The sequence below is a fragment of the Chelmon rostratus genome, chromosome 17 (assembly GCF_017976325.1).
Source record: "Chelmon rostratus isolate fCheRos1 chromosome 17, fCheRos1.pri, whole genome shotgun sequence".
NCBI classification, from domain to species: domain Eukaryota; kingdom Metazoa; phylum Chordata; class Actinopteri; order Chaetodontiformes; family Chaetodontidae; genus Chelmon; species Chelmon rostratus.
In genome coordinates, this window is record NC_055674.1 from 5,143,617 (window position 1) to 5,160,074 (window position 16,458).

The window sequence follows — 16,458 nt, forward strand, 5'->3', positions numbered from 1 at the left end:
CCCCGTTCGCTTCCTCCCTCGACTGCGCGTGTCCGAGCAGAGAGGGAAGAGGCAATGTGGGAGGTTCAGTTTTTTAATTGGAAGTAAGATTTGATTAATGATTTCAGAGGAACTACACCATCTGTACGTTGTACATACTGAACTTAGACTGGAGTACTTGTGTATCGCTTGAAAATGATGCAACACAATGTGAGGTTTGACTAAGTAACTGTGAAGAAATCCGGGTCGATCCCTGTGCATGTGCAACATATCTGTGCTCGTCCCATCTGTGCTTGCATAGCAAACTCATGCGATCATCACTGTTGCAGGTTCTTTGGGTTTTTACCAATCCAGTGATCTCAAATCACATTTTTATCTGCCACGTTCACTAAACGTCCTAGTTGATGTCAACGTGATACGTTTGCTTAGGGTGACACCTGCCGACAGAAGAGATGTACTACCTGTAATTTGTACATAACTTTTTCTTTTGAGACTTTTCTTCACTTGGCTGCAAAATTTTGTGAATTTTATGTCCAGCATAAAATAATATTTGCCTAAACACACTAAAGCCTTGCAAGCTGGAGTACGGATCATAAACTATGAGTTCATGCTAAACAAAGGGTTGACATTAAAAGAAAACACCTTAACCATCAAAAGCAGCAGGAACTAAAACTGAAGCACACCCAGAACTTTATTTGTTTGATGTAAAACAGCATAGCTTATGTATTATTTTAAGGTTGTCAACTCTATGGCATGCATGATTTATTTCAGTCAAATTAGATTAAAAAAGGGTGGTGTGCAACCCCGATTTATTCCAGCATAGGTATAAATTTCGAATGAAATCATTCAATATCATATAACAATCAGCTGTTGCAACAATTTCATATTTTTGCAATGGAGTCATGGACAGCTTTAAAAACAATCATCAACTGAATGTAAAAGGTGAACTGGATTTAGAACTGGATTTAGATTTGAAGTCTTCTGACAAATGTATACATTTTAATGTTTGTATAAATCAGTTTGATGCAAACATCTTGTTTATCCAAGTTTCCACCCATCATTTCAACATGGCCCAGCTTCAACAATGCTGTCTTTTTCATGGCCCTCTCCTTCCACTTCTGTGTAACCAGGTTGTTGCTTCTGAAACTTCCAGGAAGACCAGTAGTTCTTGCGTCGCTACAAAAGAGAAAAATTGGGTGTGATGTGGAGATGTATAATTAAAGCACAAAAATATGTTTGATGTGAACATATATAATTAAAGCACGCCCAGCTCTTGTCGGGGCAGGTGGAGGACACATTCAGTGCTCACCTGGATGAGGTAAAGTGGTGATGCAGCAGTAGGATGGTAGTTGATGTAAAGAGCTACAAGTATCAGAGCCAAAAGTAGCACGAGTGCAGCCGCTATACCGGCTATCACTCCTGTGTTAGCCAATCCGCCACTGTTGGTTGAAGAATCTGTCTTCACATCTGCATTGAAGATGAGCCCCATAATTATTTCCCTTCATGAAGCTTAACCATAATGGATCTCATTATTGTTATAACTCACCATTACCAGTCTTAAATATATGATGTTTGGTCTCATCTGAAAAAAGACAGAAAGCAGCAATTTCTATACTTGTTTCATTCATTTGTTTCATAAGTGCCATTATGGTTAAATATATATATATATATATATATATATATATATATATACTGTACTGTAGATTGCACTGACATGAAAAATAGCTTAGTCTCACCATCACTTTTACAGCCTTTTTGTAGTGGAGTCAAAGAGGTCACGTCCTCGATCTCAGGTGTGATAGAGGAACCAGTGGAGCTGTCAGCCCTGGAGTAATCCTCACAGGTTGCATCTTTGCTCTGCCCATATACAACAGAATGGATGCATGAGTATCAAAACTGCCAAATAAGCAGATATTCTTTCTTGATGTCCAGCAATACCTCATCTGAACAGGCATAGTCCAGCCATTCTTGTCTGTGTCTATCCATGCCATCGGAACACCTAAAACACACAAGATGTATATTTATAAGAGTTACAGTGGCACCATATCAACATCTAATGTCCCACTCACCTCTGGAGCACATTGCACCAGCTGCAGCCAGAGGTTTGGTTGGATGAGAGGCAGAGCTCACAGCTGTCGTGTTGCAGGCAGGCTGAACAGAGAGACAGGGACTTGTCTAAGTTTTGAAGCAGTTTAATATATATTAATCTTTTAATGTCCTTCCATTAGGATTGCTTACTAGGCAGTGCAGTGAACTCAACAGCAGAGTAGCTGGTGATCTTTGTTGTATCTATCTCAACTCGATGGTACTCATAAATCGTGCGTCGTTGGGCATCTGTGTTAAAGATATCACAGGGTTAAATACCTGAAGGTTTTCTCAGGAATCTCTGAAGACTGATTGTTTTTCAGTACATATGTGGACAGGCATAAGCATAATCACTGACCTGATGACTGAGGAGAAGGTGACAAGACCATGAAGGCATCAGACAAGCCAGCCTTCACTGGATGCTCAGCCGAGCTGATCACATCCAGTGACACAGGTATCTAATAAACAGACAAAAAGAGGAATCACTTATGCATGCAGCAGTGAGGAAGAAGAGAGCAGGTGGGTGCAGAGCTGTGTCTCACATCTCGGTAGCTGAACGTGATGGCTCCTGTTTTGTGAAGCGCAGCCTGAAATGTAAAGGCTCCTTCTGACTCTTTTCCTGGGAGTCTGACCCGCTCCCACTGGACCACGAACACCTCACCTGAAGACAGTGAATGTCACACAAGAGTCAGACAGGTCATCAGACAATCTGAGAAACAAGGACATGCTCAAATCATGTGGTATCTCACCATTATCCAGGTATTGCACAGTGGAATCTTTGGAGTAGCTGGGGTCAAAGTTAGCCATTAGAGGGGCGATGTACTGTGTTACAGTCAGCATACGGTGAGTTATGTCCCCTGTGAAGATGAACCCTGAAAAAAATGGCCAGATGGAAAAATATGTAAGACTTGAATATGACTTGTTACCTTGCAAACACACCTTCTTGCTCTGAACATATGCAGGAGAGGTCGCTTGAACATCTGTTATGAAATCAAAAATACCTCCTGTTGCTATGGTAATCTGCCTCAGGTAATGTCCATAAAAAGGAAAGTCAAATGACAGGGCAACCCTCTGCAAAGAAAGCACAGAGAAACATACAGAGAGGGAATTAGATATTTTCTAACGCAGATTCATTTTCAAGTAAATTAAATCACATATTGCAGCATTTTGTTTTGAGGTTATATTTTGAGTTGCTATTGTGTGGGTAAAGGTTAAAGGTGTGTAGATAGAATACAGAGATTGAAAGAAAAATTTTCAACTACATTTTAACACCACTCTTGCTCACTTGCTGATTCCACCACCTGTATGTTCAGATTTTAAAGCCTTCAAAAACTTCTTACAATCACCTCTTAAAGTTCTTACCCTCATAAAGTCAAACCCCATTATTGATTCTGCTTATGATCAGCAGCTTTCAGCAATATCCATTCAATGTATTTACATTCTGTCATCGCGGCTACATTAATGGTACATTTCTGAGGTTGTGGCGGAGTCCGCCATTCACCCACTCGGTTCAAATTACCTTCCTACGTATGACGGATTCAGAGGAAACATTCAGCAACAAATCCAGCATTAGTTTAATCTTATTTATATCAACTTAAGTGTTCAGTGTCCTCTATCTGACAGCCAGTAGCAAGCGCTGATGTCAACTTTTTTGCAGGCAAATGTTACAGTCTTTAACATGGGCGAAGAGAGTCATTACAATTGTGATGAACTCCCACTGACTTCATGGAATATACTTTATCAAATAACGCATGTTGCTCAATTTTTGCATAAATGAGGGGGCACCCGGATTTGAACCGGGGACCTCTTGATCTGCAGTCAAATGCTCTACCACTGAGCTATACCCCCTTCTCTTATCCCCTTTTTTGTCTTATCATCACATATGGTTTATACAGGGATAACTGTGTACACCAGCAAGCGCTGCCCTGGCTTCTGCAGTCAGCCTGTCTGTGATAAACATTTTTCTCAGCATGCCGTCTGATGTAACTGTTTTGCAACGATCTTGTTAAAACATAGACACAACTTGGCTGCACAGAGGCAGGTCATTGAGGTTGCTGGGTGTGAACTTCTCAAATCAGATATCCTGCTAAATAACTGAGCTCCGCAACACAGTGATTAATTCTCAAAATCCACATTATCAGGCTCAAGATCAAGAGGGCAAATGGGAAAACGAGCCTGCTGTAACCAGTGATTAAAATGATTACCCTCGAGTGCAGCTTCAGTTTTATCATAATATACTAAAGACACCTGTCTACAGATTTCCCAAACTGCAAGCACATTTTTCTTCTTCGCTTCATTCATTTATAATCTAAGGTAAGAACTGCTGCTTCTCCAGCTATGTAACCTGGATTGGATGTTTCTATAAAGCCTGTTTCCACTTGGAGAATCCCGGGTTTTTCAGTGTAAGGAGTTTTCCGTTCCTCTGGCAGGCCTGTGGCTCTTGGCATGCACCAATACTTCCCGGTCCCTTTGCTCCCCTAGCAGTACTTCCTTATGTTTCAGACTGAATTTCCTCCTGGCACGCTCTCACATGAAATGTTAGGGCAACATTTCACAGTTTCCTCCTTTGCCAAATGTAGAATCAGTAGCTTTCTGTGTACTTGTACTTGCTGCAGTGATGCACTTTTGCACTCTACTTCTCCAAGAACATGGAAAAGAAAAGTTTTACATTCAAACCCTTCTTTGTCTGACTATTCTATGGATGACTTCAGAAAGTACATAAAACACCTTACACTATGATAGAGAACTATAAAGTATAGACAGGGGGCACCCAGATTTGAACTGGGGACCTCTTGATCTGCAGTCAAATGCTCTACCACTGAGCTATACCCCCCTACAGCAGACAAATTACAGGTACAGAATCAAAAAAACACACACAGGCCCATTGTCCGTTGATGTGAACTAAGAAGCCAATGGTCAGTAGTGAGTTCGAGAGTTCCTTTGTGGAGAAGGATGAACCTTACAGAGGAAAACCCTCAGAACAGCACTCCACCAATCAGGCCTTTACAGTGGAGTAGCCAGATGGAAATCATTCCTCACTAAAAGGCACATGACAGCTCACTGGGAGTTTGCCAAAAAGCACCTGAATGACTGTCAGACCAGGAGAAGCAAAATCCTCTGGTCTGATGAAACAAAGACTGAAGTATTAGGTCACAATTCCCCTTGGCATGTGTGGAGGAAGCCAGGCACTGAGCATTACATCATTAATACCATCCCTACGGTCCATTGCGGTGGTGGCAGCATCATGCTGCGGGGAACGTGTTATGTGACGGACCGGAAGACTAGTCAGGATAGAGAAAGATGGGTGCAGAAAAATATAGATAATATAGAGTGAAAACCGTTTCCTGAGCGATCAAGATCTCAATCTTGGGTGAGGGTTTACATTTCAACAGAACAACGACCTGAGGCACATGCCAGGAAAACGCAGGAGTGGCTTTGGGAAAACTCTGTGAACGGCCTGTGGTAGCCGAGCCAGAGTCTGAGCCTGAACCAGATAAAGCATCTCCGGAGAGATCGGAAAATGGCTGTGCACCGACGCTCCCTTTCCAACCCGGTTGAGCTTGAACGATTCTGCTGGGAAGAATAGAAGAAGCCTCCAAAAGAAAGGTGTGCTGAGTTTGTAGGATAATTTCCAAGAAGATCTGAGGCTGCCTACAGTGACTTAACCAAGAACTGAGAGGGTTTGCATACTTATGCAAATGTTATTTTGTTCTTTGATTTTTAATAAATATGCAAAACATTTTAAAACTCTGTTCTTGCTGTGTCATGTTGGAGTATTGTGTGTAGATTGATGAGAAAAAAATGAACTGAATCCATTTTAAGATGAGTCTGAAACTAACACAAAGGGTCTAAAAACTTTTCTAATGCAGTGCAGATAAACTAAAAAGGGAATAAGAGCATCATTCATCCATCATCATTCATCTCTACTGCTGACTTATACTCTCAACAACAACTGTCACCCACTTTTTATTGATATCGAAATTACAACTTGAATAACTTGCAGAGAAATTAAGAAGGTACGTGTATTTTTGTGTGTGAGACTCACCACAGCTTGTTTGTACGAATTCGACAGAATGCCATGGACTCTAACTTGGCCATGCCGGACATCATTCATGTCTACCCATAATTCCTGTGTGCGCTGGTCTTCTGGGCCAAAACTACGCCATGTGTAATACTTGCCAGAGTCCTCCTTCCAGACAGAAAAACACACAGGGGATCAGAGGTTGTAATGGTGTGACTGTGTTCAGAGAGTGTGTCGCACAGGCATTCACTCGTGCACGGTTAAATCATATGATGTCATATACAGTGCTGCTCCTAGCGAGTGAAAAAGAGTAAATTCAACTTTCCAAAAGAGGGCAGTGTTTAATTCCAACTAAAACAAATAGGAAATGTCAAAATCCTAAAGCATATTAAAAGCCACAAGCCATTACAGTTATGAGAAACAGTGCGGTGCAACACTCACCACTACACGTGTCATGTTGTCTGGCAGGGTGTCGATGGTTAGTCCTCCACCCAGGACCGCCCTGCTTAGCCTAGCGTGGCCGGAGGACGACCTCTGGGCTCTCTGAGGATGGCTGTCACCTCCAGCTGACTCTTCATGCTGCTGTGAGATCACACTGTACCAATTGTCTGTCCAAAAAAATGAGTATCAGCTCAGTATCTTGACCTGGTCATTATGGTATGTGACCATATAAGCCCTTGCTTCCCTCTCCTGTGCCTTCTGATGCCCACACATGAAAAAAAGCCTGGCAGCAGTACCACACACTGTCGGTAAATATTTCAGATGCCAAATTTATTCAGACTCTTAAAAATCTAGTTTACAGTTTTGGCTCAGTGCTCAGCCAATCAGCCGAACAAGAAGTACAATTTGCTTTTGAAATTGTGGGTCTTAGCCTTGCCAGTTAAACCCATTGTTGAATGAGCACAAAAACAATACAAGTAACATTTAGTGATGCTGGGAAGGACCTGTCAAACCATACAAACAATGTAAACCATATTTGGTAAGCAAACGGGGGTAGGTATGCTTTGTTTTAAAGTTTGGGGTGTTTTAATTGATGGCTTGTCTTTCTTTAAAGCCACATATCCGCAGTTGAGTTTATTTTACTGTCGCGCCACGCTGTAGTTTTCTATTGAGTGTGGAAAATGCATGTCTGCCGCTACATTTCTTTGGATGTGGGCTTATGGACATCTTGGTCCTTGCACAGCCTCGGTCACTGATGCAGCTATACGTATGGAGCCAGACAGGAAAACATGTCTTGACTGAGCTCCCAGGAGTCATTTTTGTTGATGCTTTGCAAAGCACAGGCAAAGTGAAGTATACGGTAATGTCTGCAGAAATATTAATATTAATTCAGCTGGTTGATGGAGAATTCACAAGTTTAAAGTTTAATCAATAAACATTTTCCGTGCTGTCTAAGCATGCCGACGCTTGCTATGTTTTTATACGCTGAGCACGTTTTTCCAACAAATTTGCAGTGTTGTGTAAAATACAATGATCAAAAACTACACAATTAATAAATGATTCAGGGAGACTGCAATTTCAGCAAGATTAAAAAATAAATTTAGCTTGCACAAAACAAATCTGCTCCACTCTGTGATACAAATGCAAAAAAGTTTGTTTTTTAAAAACAGTTTTCAGAGTTTACAGCTGTGCTGAAAAATGTCCTGACATCCTTCCTCTGCTTCCACAAGCTAGCCGATTAAAAAGAAAATAGTTTGTGTGCTCCTAAGAAACAGCCCTGACTTCATAATGAGACACAAATGTATAACACATATGTGGTTAACAAAATAAAGGCATGAAGAAATTGAGGTGACCTTATTTTGGAGATATTTCAAATGAGAAAATGAATATTCAGACCTCAGTTAACCTTGACTCCCAAACATCTGGCAGCTGGTTTAAGATCTATTTCCTGGTTGTCATGGTAGCGTCTTATCTTACGTTTGGAGGGTGAATTTGCCAGATACAACAACCTCAGGCTATATTTATTCAGCTCAGACATGTTTAAAACTAAAGAACCCAGAGAGATATCTAGTCTTTTTGGAGTATTACGGTGATGGTTAGTGACTGCGGCCTTTTTTATACATTACGGGAATCGGCGATGTCGTCACACAGTAGCCTATATAAACCCCGAAACAGCGCCCGACTGGCACTCGCGGGGTGTCTCATCTAACCCTAAATCAGGGTGGCCTCCTGTACTCAACGTTTGCTGTTTTTTTGTCTGGCTTTCAGTGAACTACAGGAGGTGTTGGAAGTGGCGCAGGGGACGTTTACGAACAAAAAAAAAAGCCAAGAGAATCACTCCGTCATGTTCAGTTTCCCGTCCAGAATCACCGTGAATGTCCTGCCGTGGTCAGCCAGGCTGCCGCGAAGAGTTGGTCTCTGCTGCTCCGGTGTTTTCATGTCGGGACGTTTTCCAACTGAGCAGATTAAAACTGAGCAGGGCGACTCTGCCAGATCTCCTAGTGGTCCGGTGAGGAAGCTCAAGCTCAAACACCTGTTGAACCTCTGTGTAAACGTGTCGACCTTCACGGTGACTTACGTGCTGCTCCCCTTTTCGTGCTAATGCTAGCTAAAAGCTGCAGCTAACGTTAGCAGCATCACCGGTGCGCCCCCCAACTGCAGGGAAATGCTCGAAGTTAGATGACTGTAACGAAGCCACCAACGCAGAGGAAAATGGCACTGGGCGGGAGTTTGGGCACTGAGTTGCTGAACTATATGCATTTTAAAGTTTGGTGCAGCGAAACGTAACGTGGTTTCATCTTTCTCCTGCAGCAGGTAGGATTCAGCCATACGCGCTCTTGGGACGTAGATATACTTTGATCCATTTATGATACTGCGCTTGAAAGTGGAGGTTCTAGAAGCATTTTGCAAAAGCGACATACTTTAACGTGATCATAGCCATGTTTTTCAATTGAGCCGCAACCACCTGTCGCCCAGCTCTGGCCGTGCACACCTGATTCGAAGAAATTGCAACGATATCGCGCCCGCCACGCAGCGCATTAATGTCGTGGGCCTGAAAGTACGCCAGGTAATTTTAGCGTCGAAGCAACTGACTTGTTTAATGCATCCTGCAAAAGAACCAAACGTCTGCGTAAAGATGAGGTGAGGGAATGGGTGCACACTCAAAATGCATGCGAGAAAGCGTGACTCTTGAGGGCTGCAAAACCTCAGGACTTTGAGCAGGGGAGCAGGGTGTAGCTCACTGGGGCATGAGAAATACTATACTGGTCTCAATGTGGAAATGAAAGGACATGCAGTGATAAAGCATGCTTATTTTTCAGGTGTTCAACCAGACTGATGTGCCATTTAAAGGAAGATGCCTTAAATTCAGCCATTTACTAGGCCACATTAATGAGAAAGTTTAACTAGAACTTAATCTGTCTTTGCAGTTTTGCAGATTGTTAAAGCAGGGAGTCTCAGTCTGAACAAAACTGGATAATCAACAAGAAAACACTTATAACATACATATATACATAGACATATTTAGCTTCTAAATAAGTTCTTATGTGTGCCAGCTGCTCCTCTGCAGCCACTGAAATGTTAGTTGACATTGGTTTGATGCCTGCATTTCTGTCCTGACTGTGGGAGGGGAACACAGGCCTGCTGGTCCCTCAGCTACATCCTGTGCCAAACCCCCAGAGTTCTGACTGTGTGGGACTTCAGCTGGCGAGCGCTGCTTCAAACACCAATCTGCATTCACACAGTTCTAACACTGATGTCTTCCACAGCCATCACAACTACAGTGCGTCATTTAACGAGTTTCTGAAGTGACAATCAAAATGTCTTGACCTCATAGGGAGCTTATTCTGTTTCTTCATGAGCGTTTCTCTCCACCCTTTGATTCAATTAAGCGGTGCGTCATTGCATTTGTGGCAGCTCGTATATTAAACCTAGATGCGTGATTGTTCAGCACCGGATCCGCCCTGTTATGGCATCTATGAGGTAAGAGGAGGAATGGTGAGCGCACAGTTGTTGAGGTCTGCAGTGCAGCAGATAAACATAATCTGGTTTGTAAACACTGGGAGGGGTGCAGATGCCACATATGAAATTGCGGCTTATAATATCTCCTCGGGTCATGCCTCTCACAGCCAGTAGTATTGAAATCACTGGCAGGTTACCAAAGCAGTGAGATGGGAGTCGTATTGTCTCGGCTTTCCAGGAGAAGCAGACAGAAACTCCCTCTCCACTCACTCATTTCCATATGAATTACTCACTGGATCGCACATAGTCTGAGCTCTGCTCCTGCTGTTGGGTATCTTATAACATAAAATGTTACATAAAGCATAATAAAAACTGATGCCAGTTTGAAAACTCACTTTTTCTAACCTCCATTTGACTACCACTACCTACAAACATTCACAACTTTGGTATCGTTTTTGCAGGAATTGAACATTTAGAATTTTTGGGATGCTTCTAAAATACTTATTTATACTTTAAAAGCAATAATAACACTCAAACTTGCCTCGCAATTCTATGAAAAATGATAGAAATACAAGTTTTTCCCCCTCATATTCACGTATTTCTAGAATCTCCAGAAGATGACTTTGCTTTAGACTGATTTAAATGATTTGATATTTAGAAGCTTGAGGTTTTCAGACAAAATACGCTAATATATGCTAGTTAGATGCAAGTTCAGACATCTTGCATCTAGCATTTGCACAGTTTGTATATGGTCCACTCATTGCACATTGACTTAATAATACTTATCAATTTTCATACAAATCCAGAGGGAGAGGATTGCAACAGAATATCTAAACGGTGAACCAATATCAAGATGGGCTTTGATTTGGTTTGTGCGTGTGTTTTAGGAAAAGAACAGGGAGCTGCTTTGGTTAGGAGACACATCATGGACTCATTCTGAGCCCGACAGTCAGCCCATACCTCGCTGTGCCAGCACAGAAATGGTGTCGGTGAGTCACAAAGTGAGACAAATGTTGATTGGTTAAAGTGGCCCTTGGTTGGGTGCACAGATGAGGTTTGTGCAATTCAACATAAATTTGTGTCAGGGTGCAGAAGTTTTCAAAAAGTTTGAGGCAGCGCTGAGATGGAGGCTAACGAGCATTATGTGGAAGACCTGTTAAGGTAAAACAGGAAGCAGGCAATGAGAGGGCAGACGTTGTGGACAGTAAACTGACCTCTGCCCACTCTTTCAGGAGCTACCAAACCACGACATTTAGCTGCCTTTTTCTGTGAGCGGTCAGCTCGGCGCGGTCTGACAGAACACGCCCTTCCTGAGCAGAGGCTGGAGGGGTTGGCATGGACTCCTCAACATCACCCACAATAAACATGTATAGTTCATTTCAAGGCGTGCGGTTGAGCTGCAGATGGTGCAATTCTTCAGTTCCCTTCCACTGGATACGTTTCATCCAGATAATCAAGCCACTCTGGTCTCAGAGACTGAAAGAGTGATTTACATTTGAGAAATGAGCTTATTTAACTGAACGCCCCCACCTTCATTATTAGCTCGGGAAGCTGACAAGGTGGTAAATCTCTTAGTATGTATTTTGGCTGGTAAATGAGCTGCTGACACACTACATCAACAATTACCATGGAGTTAATGCTTTGAGAGGAGACTCCTTTAATAAACAACGCACTGTTAAGAAATGTGACAAATCGAATTTATAACACCCCTAAGAGGGTACAACAGAGTTTCATTTCACAAGAAAACAAATAAAGACAGTCCAATTTTGGTCATGTCTGGTTAAGAGAACATGAACGCGCTGATTGCCTCACTTCTCTTCTGTTATGGTTAAACCAAATCTGGAAGAAGTAAAAACGCCTTTTTTTCTTTCCTACTTTCTTTTCATCGTCCGATAAGAGAAATGAATGAAGGAGGAAAGTCTGGGCCAAACGCTGTTCCAAATTACAACACGAGTGAAAGAACAAGTCGCTCAGCTGTTGGCAGATGACTGTTTTTGTTCTTGCCATTTCATTTTTCCAAAAACACAAGCACGCTTTTCTATCACAAGTCAAATTGCACATGACTTGAACATGGACATGAAAATACGAGTCAATCTGGGATCCACGGACAATAACATCCTATCTATGATCCGATCTTACAAAACAATCTTTTCTGCTTTGCTTCTCATTCCTCCAGTCTATGCTTAGCTCCAACACGTCTGGATCGGCTTCAGGCCATTTGTTAAGCAAACTCCTCAGCAGTACAGGAGACAAGAAGCCAAACACTGAGGTCACTGCCGGGTACACAATTCATTTTCAGCTCGGGGCTCTGTTTTTACAGTCTGCTTCGGATGGTGTAGATGGCTCCCTCAGGACCAAAGTCATTTTTTTAAAACTGAGCAATATATAATGTTGAGTGACAAGGCAGATAAGAGCAAATTAGGCAGAGGAAAGGAGGATATGCTAGGTCAGTACCTCCAGCCGACCCCTGATGCAAGCACATCTGAGCACCTTCTGCACAGCAATTAGTAATTCTGTTTCATCTGCAGCACATTTCCCTACGCAGAAGAAGTCTCCTGAACTCACCAGGAGTACTGGATAACTTTTTTAATGCTGTTTTAATGACATGTAGAGGCAAGTTACTAATTTTCAATTTAATATCGCATCTCCTTAATGATAGACAGCCAATTCGCACAATAAACAGATAAATCCACATCCACTCTCCTCAAAAATGTCCGACATTTTTTTGTCTAGCAGGGAGGCAAGGGGAAAAACAAAGTACCTAATTTTAAACCTGAGACGGGCTGTTTGTGGGCTGTTGTTTAGACTCAGTCGCATGCTTGTGGAAAAGGGTATTTTTATTGTTAACTAGGTCATTCACTGTTGTGTGTAAAATAAAGCGGGCATGGCATGCCCATTTGCAGCTCCATAAAGAGTCCTACAGAAGTTCTGTGGTTTATAGTGAGTTAAAATAGCAGCACAGGATCAGTACAAACACTAATAAGCAAGAATATTAACTATTCCTTTAACTCAAGAACAAATGCATGCAGAGTTCAGTGGCACAGGCTTCAGCGCATAAAGCAAGCAAATTGAGCAAAAAGTGGAGAAGCTGCAAGACAGACTTGCTACACCTGTAAGCGTAAGCATGTGTGCGACTTTGAAGACCAGCCAGGAGCCAGCGGGCGCAGATGCAAAGATTAAAGCAGTAATGGCCGAGGGTAAACACACACAGCTCACCTGTTTGCTGTTGAACCCAAACTCTTGCCAGCTCTGTTTGGGAGAGACAGAGGAACAGCATCACCAAACTGAAACACATGTCGGGCGGCAAAGGACACAAAAATAGATAAAAAAAAACCCAACAACAACAACACAGCTTTGTCTCAGCTCCTCTCTTCTTCTTCTTCTTGTCTTTGCAAACACAGTTTTCTCCCTGAATCCCACTTCCACCCGTCACTCTCTTCCTCTCTCCGAATCTCGCTCTCTGCACACACACACCACCCTGTTTCTAACTACACCCTTTCTCTCCTCCTCAGTGCTGTTCGCCCCCGTTGCCATGGTGATTACAAAGACACAAGGATCAGCTGAAGAGGCTCTGGAGCAGAGAGGAGGAAGTCTATCATCTGCATACTTTTAAAGGCCTCTGACATGGAGTTCGTTCATCTTTCTGTTTCCTATGTATTCCTCTGTTTGGGATTCCAGTGTAGTTAAACTCTCCCCCACCATTCTGAGTGATTAACGCATAAGTAAGACCATCCACTGGAGTCTCACTGCCAGCACAATGTATGGTGCCTCCCGCTGCTCAAACCAGCTGCAGGGACAGCGGGAAGTCCGACATCTGAGATTAGATATGGCGATCATGATGCTAACAATGCCAGGCCTAAAATCAGTACTAGTTAGGATATTGCACATTCCACGTCAAGTCTGTTTATGACTCTTCAAAACATTGTGTCTCAATTCTAACATCAACATCCTTTTGTGGCCCACATGGAACAGAGAAGTCTCGTTGTTGCAGTTTAATTTCCAGCGGTTATGTAAAAGCCGTGTTTTTTCTATCATGTAAAACTGACAAAAGGCGAGCTTTACAAGCACTGGGGCTGACTCCACCACCTCTCCTAGCCACAGCTTTCATCATTTCTATCGGCTATGAGAGCAAACGCGGAATCCTTGGCGTAGAAAATGGCAGCTGAGCATTTACTGGGTTCACAGCTGGAAAGGCAATCAGTACCCTGTCCTATAATGCAGCCCGTAAACGCAGCGTACAGTGTGCAAAGCAGCATGTGTGGACTTTCACACAGAGAGGTCCTGCTGACTTTACACAAACAAATAAATACGCAGAGGTTTGAATAACTAACAGTTTCACATCTTTCATATCTCCCTGAAGAATAAATAATCAAACACTGGATATAAAATAAAAAGAAGAGCAGAGATAAAAATAGGAACTATATAAGAGCAATTATACTCAGAATTACAAGAAAAGCAAGTGTATCTACAAGTTATATGACAACATTATAGGTCTGTCTTAAAACAATACTGACACGCCCATATGTACACTTAAAGGGTTATCACTGGTTGTGTGGCTGCTACTGTCCACGTTGACTGTACAGACCCCTCTTGAAATACTTTTAAATGTTAGGGGGGGCAAAATTCATTGTTTTAATTCTGCGTAAAACTTATAAAGTTTGTTTGAAGCTTATATGAGGCCTTTAAAAAATGATGTGGGTATCCTCAACATTCAGTCTTTTTAGTATGCAAATTCCATTCCCTTTCATTTCCTTGCAGAGCTGCAGCAGAGGAATAGTAACAGAAAGAGGGATTATTTTGTACTAAAAAGGCTGCAGCTTTGGAGCATATACCCACTTGATTTATCTACATCAGACAGCTGAAGCATCATATGAGCTAGAGCTAAACTTCAGAATGCACTTTTACAAAGAACAAGGACTTTGGATTTTGTCCTGCATCACTGACACTGAAAGGATTCTTTGTGGCCATTACAGCGACTGGTAACGCTTTCAATGTGCATGACAAAGTTGAAAACATGTGAATCCTCTTAAAAAAACAAGTTGCTCCAGAAAGGAATCACAGCAGATCTATGAACCAGATGAACTGGCTGCTTATCTGAGATGCATCAGAGTCCTTTCATGGTGACAGTAGAATTATTTCACAATTACCTGCACATTCTTTAACTTCTATTTAAAACATCTCATTCTCACATTCCAGTTGGTTGTATATTATAGCTATATGTTTAACGTTTGCTTACATTTGTTTAGCTTGATATTACTATTTAGCTGTAAATCTGTATTTATATATCACCCTTGAAATGTGTCAGCATACTTGGCCAATAAAGTTGATTCTAAATCTTATTTCACTTGTTGGCAATGAAAGGAGACATGTTTGACACTAAGAACTATGAATAATAAAGCAAAGCATTGCATTTTATAAGCTTATTACATGTTTTGTTCATGCAAAATTTGACTCTGAAAAGTATCTAGCAACTAAAGCTGTCAAATAATTGTAGTGGAGTAGAAATGTAAAGTAGCAGGAGATGGAAATACTCAAGTAAAGTACAAGTTCCTAATAATTGTACTTGAGTAAATGCTCTTAGTTACTTTCCATCACTCTGGTAAGAGACAACATGTTTTCTAACAATGCACTGAACTGGAACCTGCTAGTAAACACACACTGATTTACGGATAACTGGTTTAAACTACAATGAATTCGTCCCTGATACCTGTCACTGTAACCATAACATCAAAGGTCCCCTACCGTTAAGGAAGGAGCCATTCAAACCATAGCGTTGTCACATCTCAAAACAAAACAGATTTAAAGTTAGTTGTCAACAATTTCAAACCTGTTTCAAATGGCTTTGGAAGGCGCAGACAAATGACGTCATCCTGTCGCCAGGGGGAGATATTGTACTGTTAGCTTACAGTAACAGGTAACAGCTCCGCACAAGTCGCCACACAATGTAAGCCAGTTTCTCCACCTACTGATCGAAACAACGCCGTGTTAAGTGCCGATTATACACGACTGTCAGCGAAAAATCAATCGTACTCGGTTACAAATCACAATCACAATTTTGGTATTGTGTTTATGTTATATAGTGCTCATACTGCTAGCAAACGGCACGAGGGGGTATAGCTCAGTGGTAGAGCATTTGACTGCAGATCAAGAGGTCTCCGGTTCAAATCCGGATGCCCCCTGTTTTTTTTTGCTTTATTGATCTACCTTCCTCGATCGGTAGCTTGTACTTTTACAGCTATATAAACTCATGTTAATAGATCCTGTAATGTAATTTTTCCTTCAGAAAAGGGAACACTTCATGGATTTAGGCCCTATTGATCAAATAACAAACGGATAAATGTATATAACAGTACTACATACTGCATATATTACAGTATCTATCAATAGTGCATGATTTCTTCTGTAGTGCTGCCAAAACCAGCTGCTTTGAATACGAGTGCTGGAACAATACTCACATGTTTTTGTCATTACTG

At 41.8% G+C, this 16,458-nt stretch overlaps 1 protein-coding gene and 3 non-coding genes across 5 annotated transcripts; 1 reads left to right on the plus strand and 3 right to left on the minus strand.

Moving 5' to 3' along the window:
* Window positions 1-724: 724 nt before the first annotated feature.
* LOC121621174 (plexin domain-containing protein 1-like) lies at window positions 725-13,288 on the minus strand. 2 transcript variants are annotated; one of them, XM_041957525.1, is made up of 14 exons: window positions 13,202-13,288; window positions 6,527-6,693; window positions 6,110-6,253; window positions 3,066-3,135; window positions 2,814-2,936; window positions 2,607-2,725; window positions 2,423-2,522; window positions 2,218-2,313; window positions 2,049-2,130; window positions 1,918-1,978; window positions 1,716-1,836; window positions 1,532-1,561; window positions 1,289-1,446; window positions 725-1,155 (listed from the first exon to the last, which is right to left on the minus strand). In XM_041957525.1, the coding sequence occupies exons 1-14, from the start codon at window positions 13,278-13,280 to the stop codon at window positions 1,042-1,044; spliced, it is 1,464 nt and encodes a 487-aa protein (XP_041813459.1). In that variant the 5' UTR covers window positions 13,281-13,288; the 3' UTR covers window positions 725-1,041. The 2 variants fall into 2 exon arrangements, with proteins under 2 accessions (XP_041813459.1, XP_041813458.1); XM_041957524.1 differs by having other exon boundaries at window positions 1,526-1,561.
* Window positions 3,841-3,912, minus strand: trnac-gca. The gene has a single exon. It is a non-coding gene; the product is annotated as a tRNA-Cys (tRNA).
* Window positions 4,826-4,897, minus strand: trnac-gca. Its single transcript has one exon. It is a non-coding gene; the product is annotated as a tRNA-Cys (tRNA).
* A 2,804-nt stretch (window positions 13,289-16,092) lies between the features above and the next one.
* trnac-gca lies at window positions 16,093-16,164 on the plus strand. The gene has a single exon. It is a non-coding gene; the product is annotated as a tRNA-Cys (tRNA).
* Window positions 16,165-16,458: the final 294 nt, after the last annotated feature.

What these genes read in the sequence shown, in the direction of transcription:
- LOC121621174 (XM_041957524.1), bottom strand. Translation starts at nt 13,280, where the DNA reads ATGTGTTTCAGTTTGGTGATGCTGTTCCTCTGTCTCTCCCAAACAGAG. An exon ending in TGAGTTCACTGCACTGCCTA is followed by an intron (nt 2,131 to 2,217) that starts GTAAGCAATCCT and finishes CTCTCTGTTCAG; the next exon opens with CCTGCCTGCAACACGACAGC. An exon ending in TGGTGCAATGTGCTCCAGAG is followed by an intron (nt 1,979 to 2,048) that starts GTGAGTGGGACA and finishes TGTGTGTTTTAG; the next exon opens with GTGTTCCGATGGCATGGATA.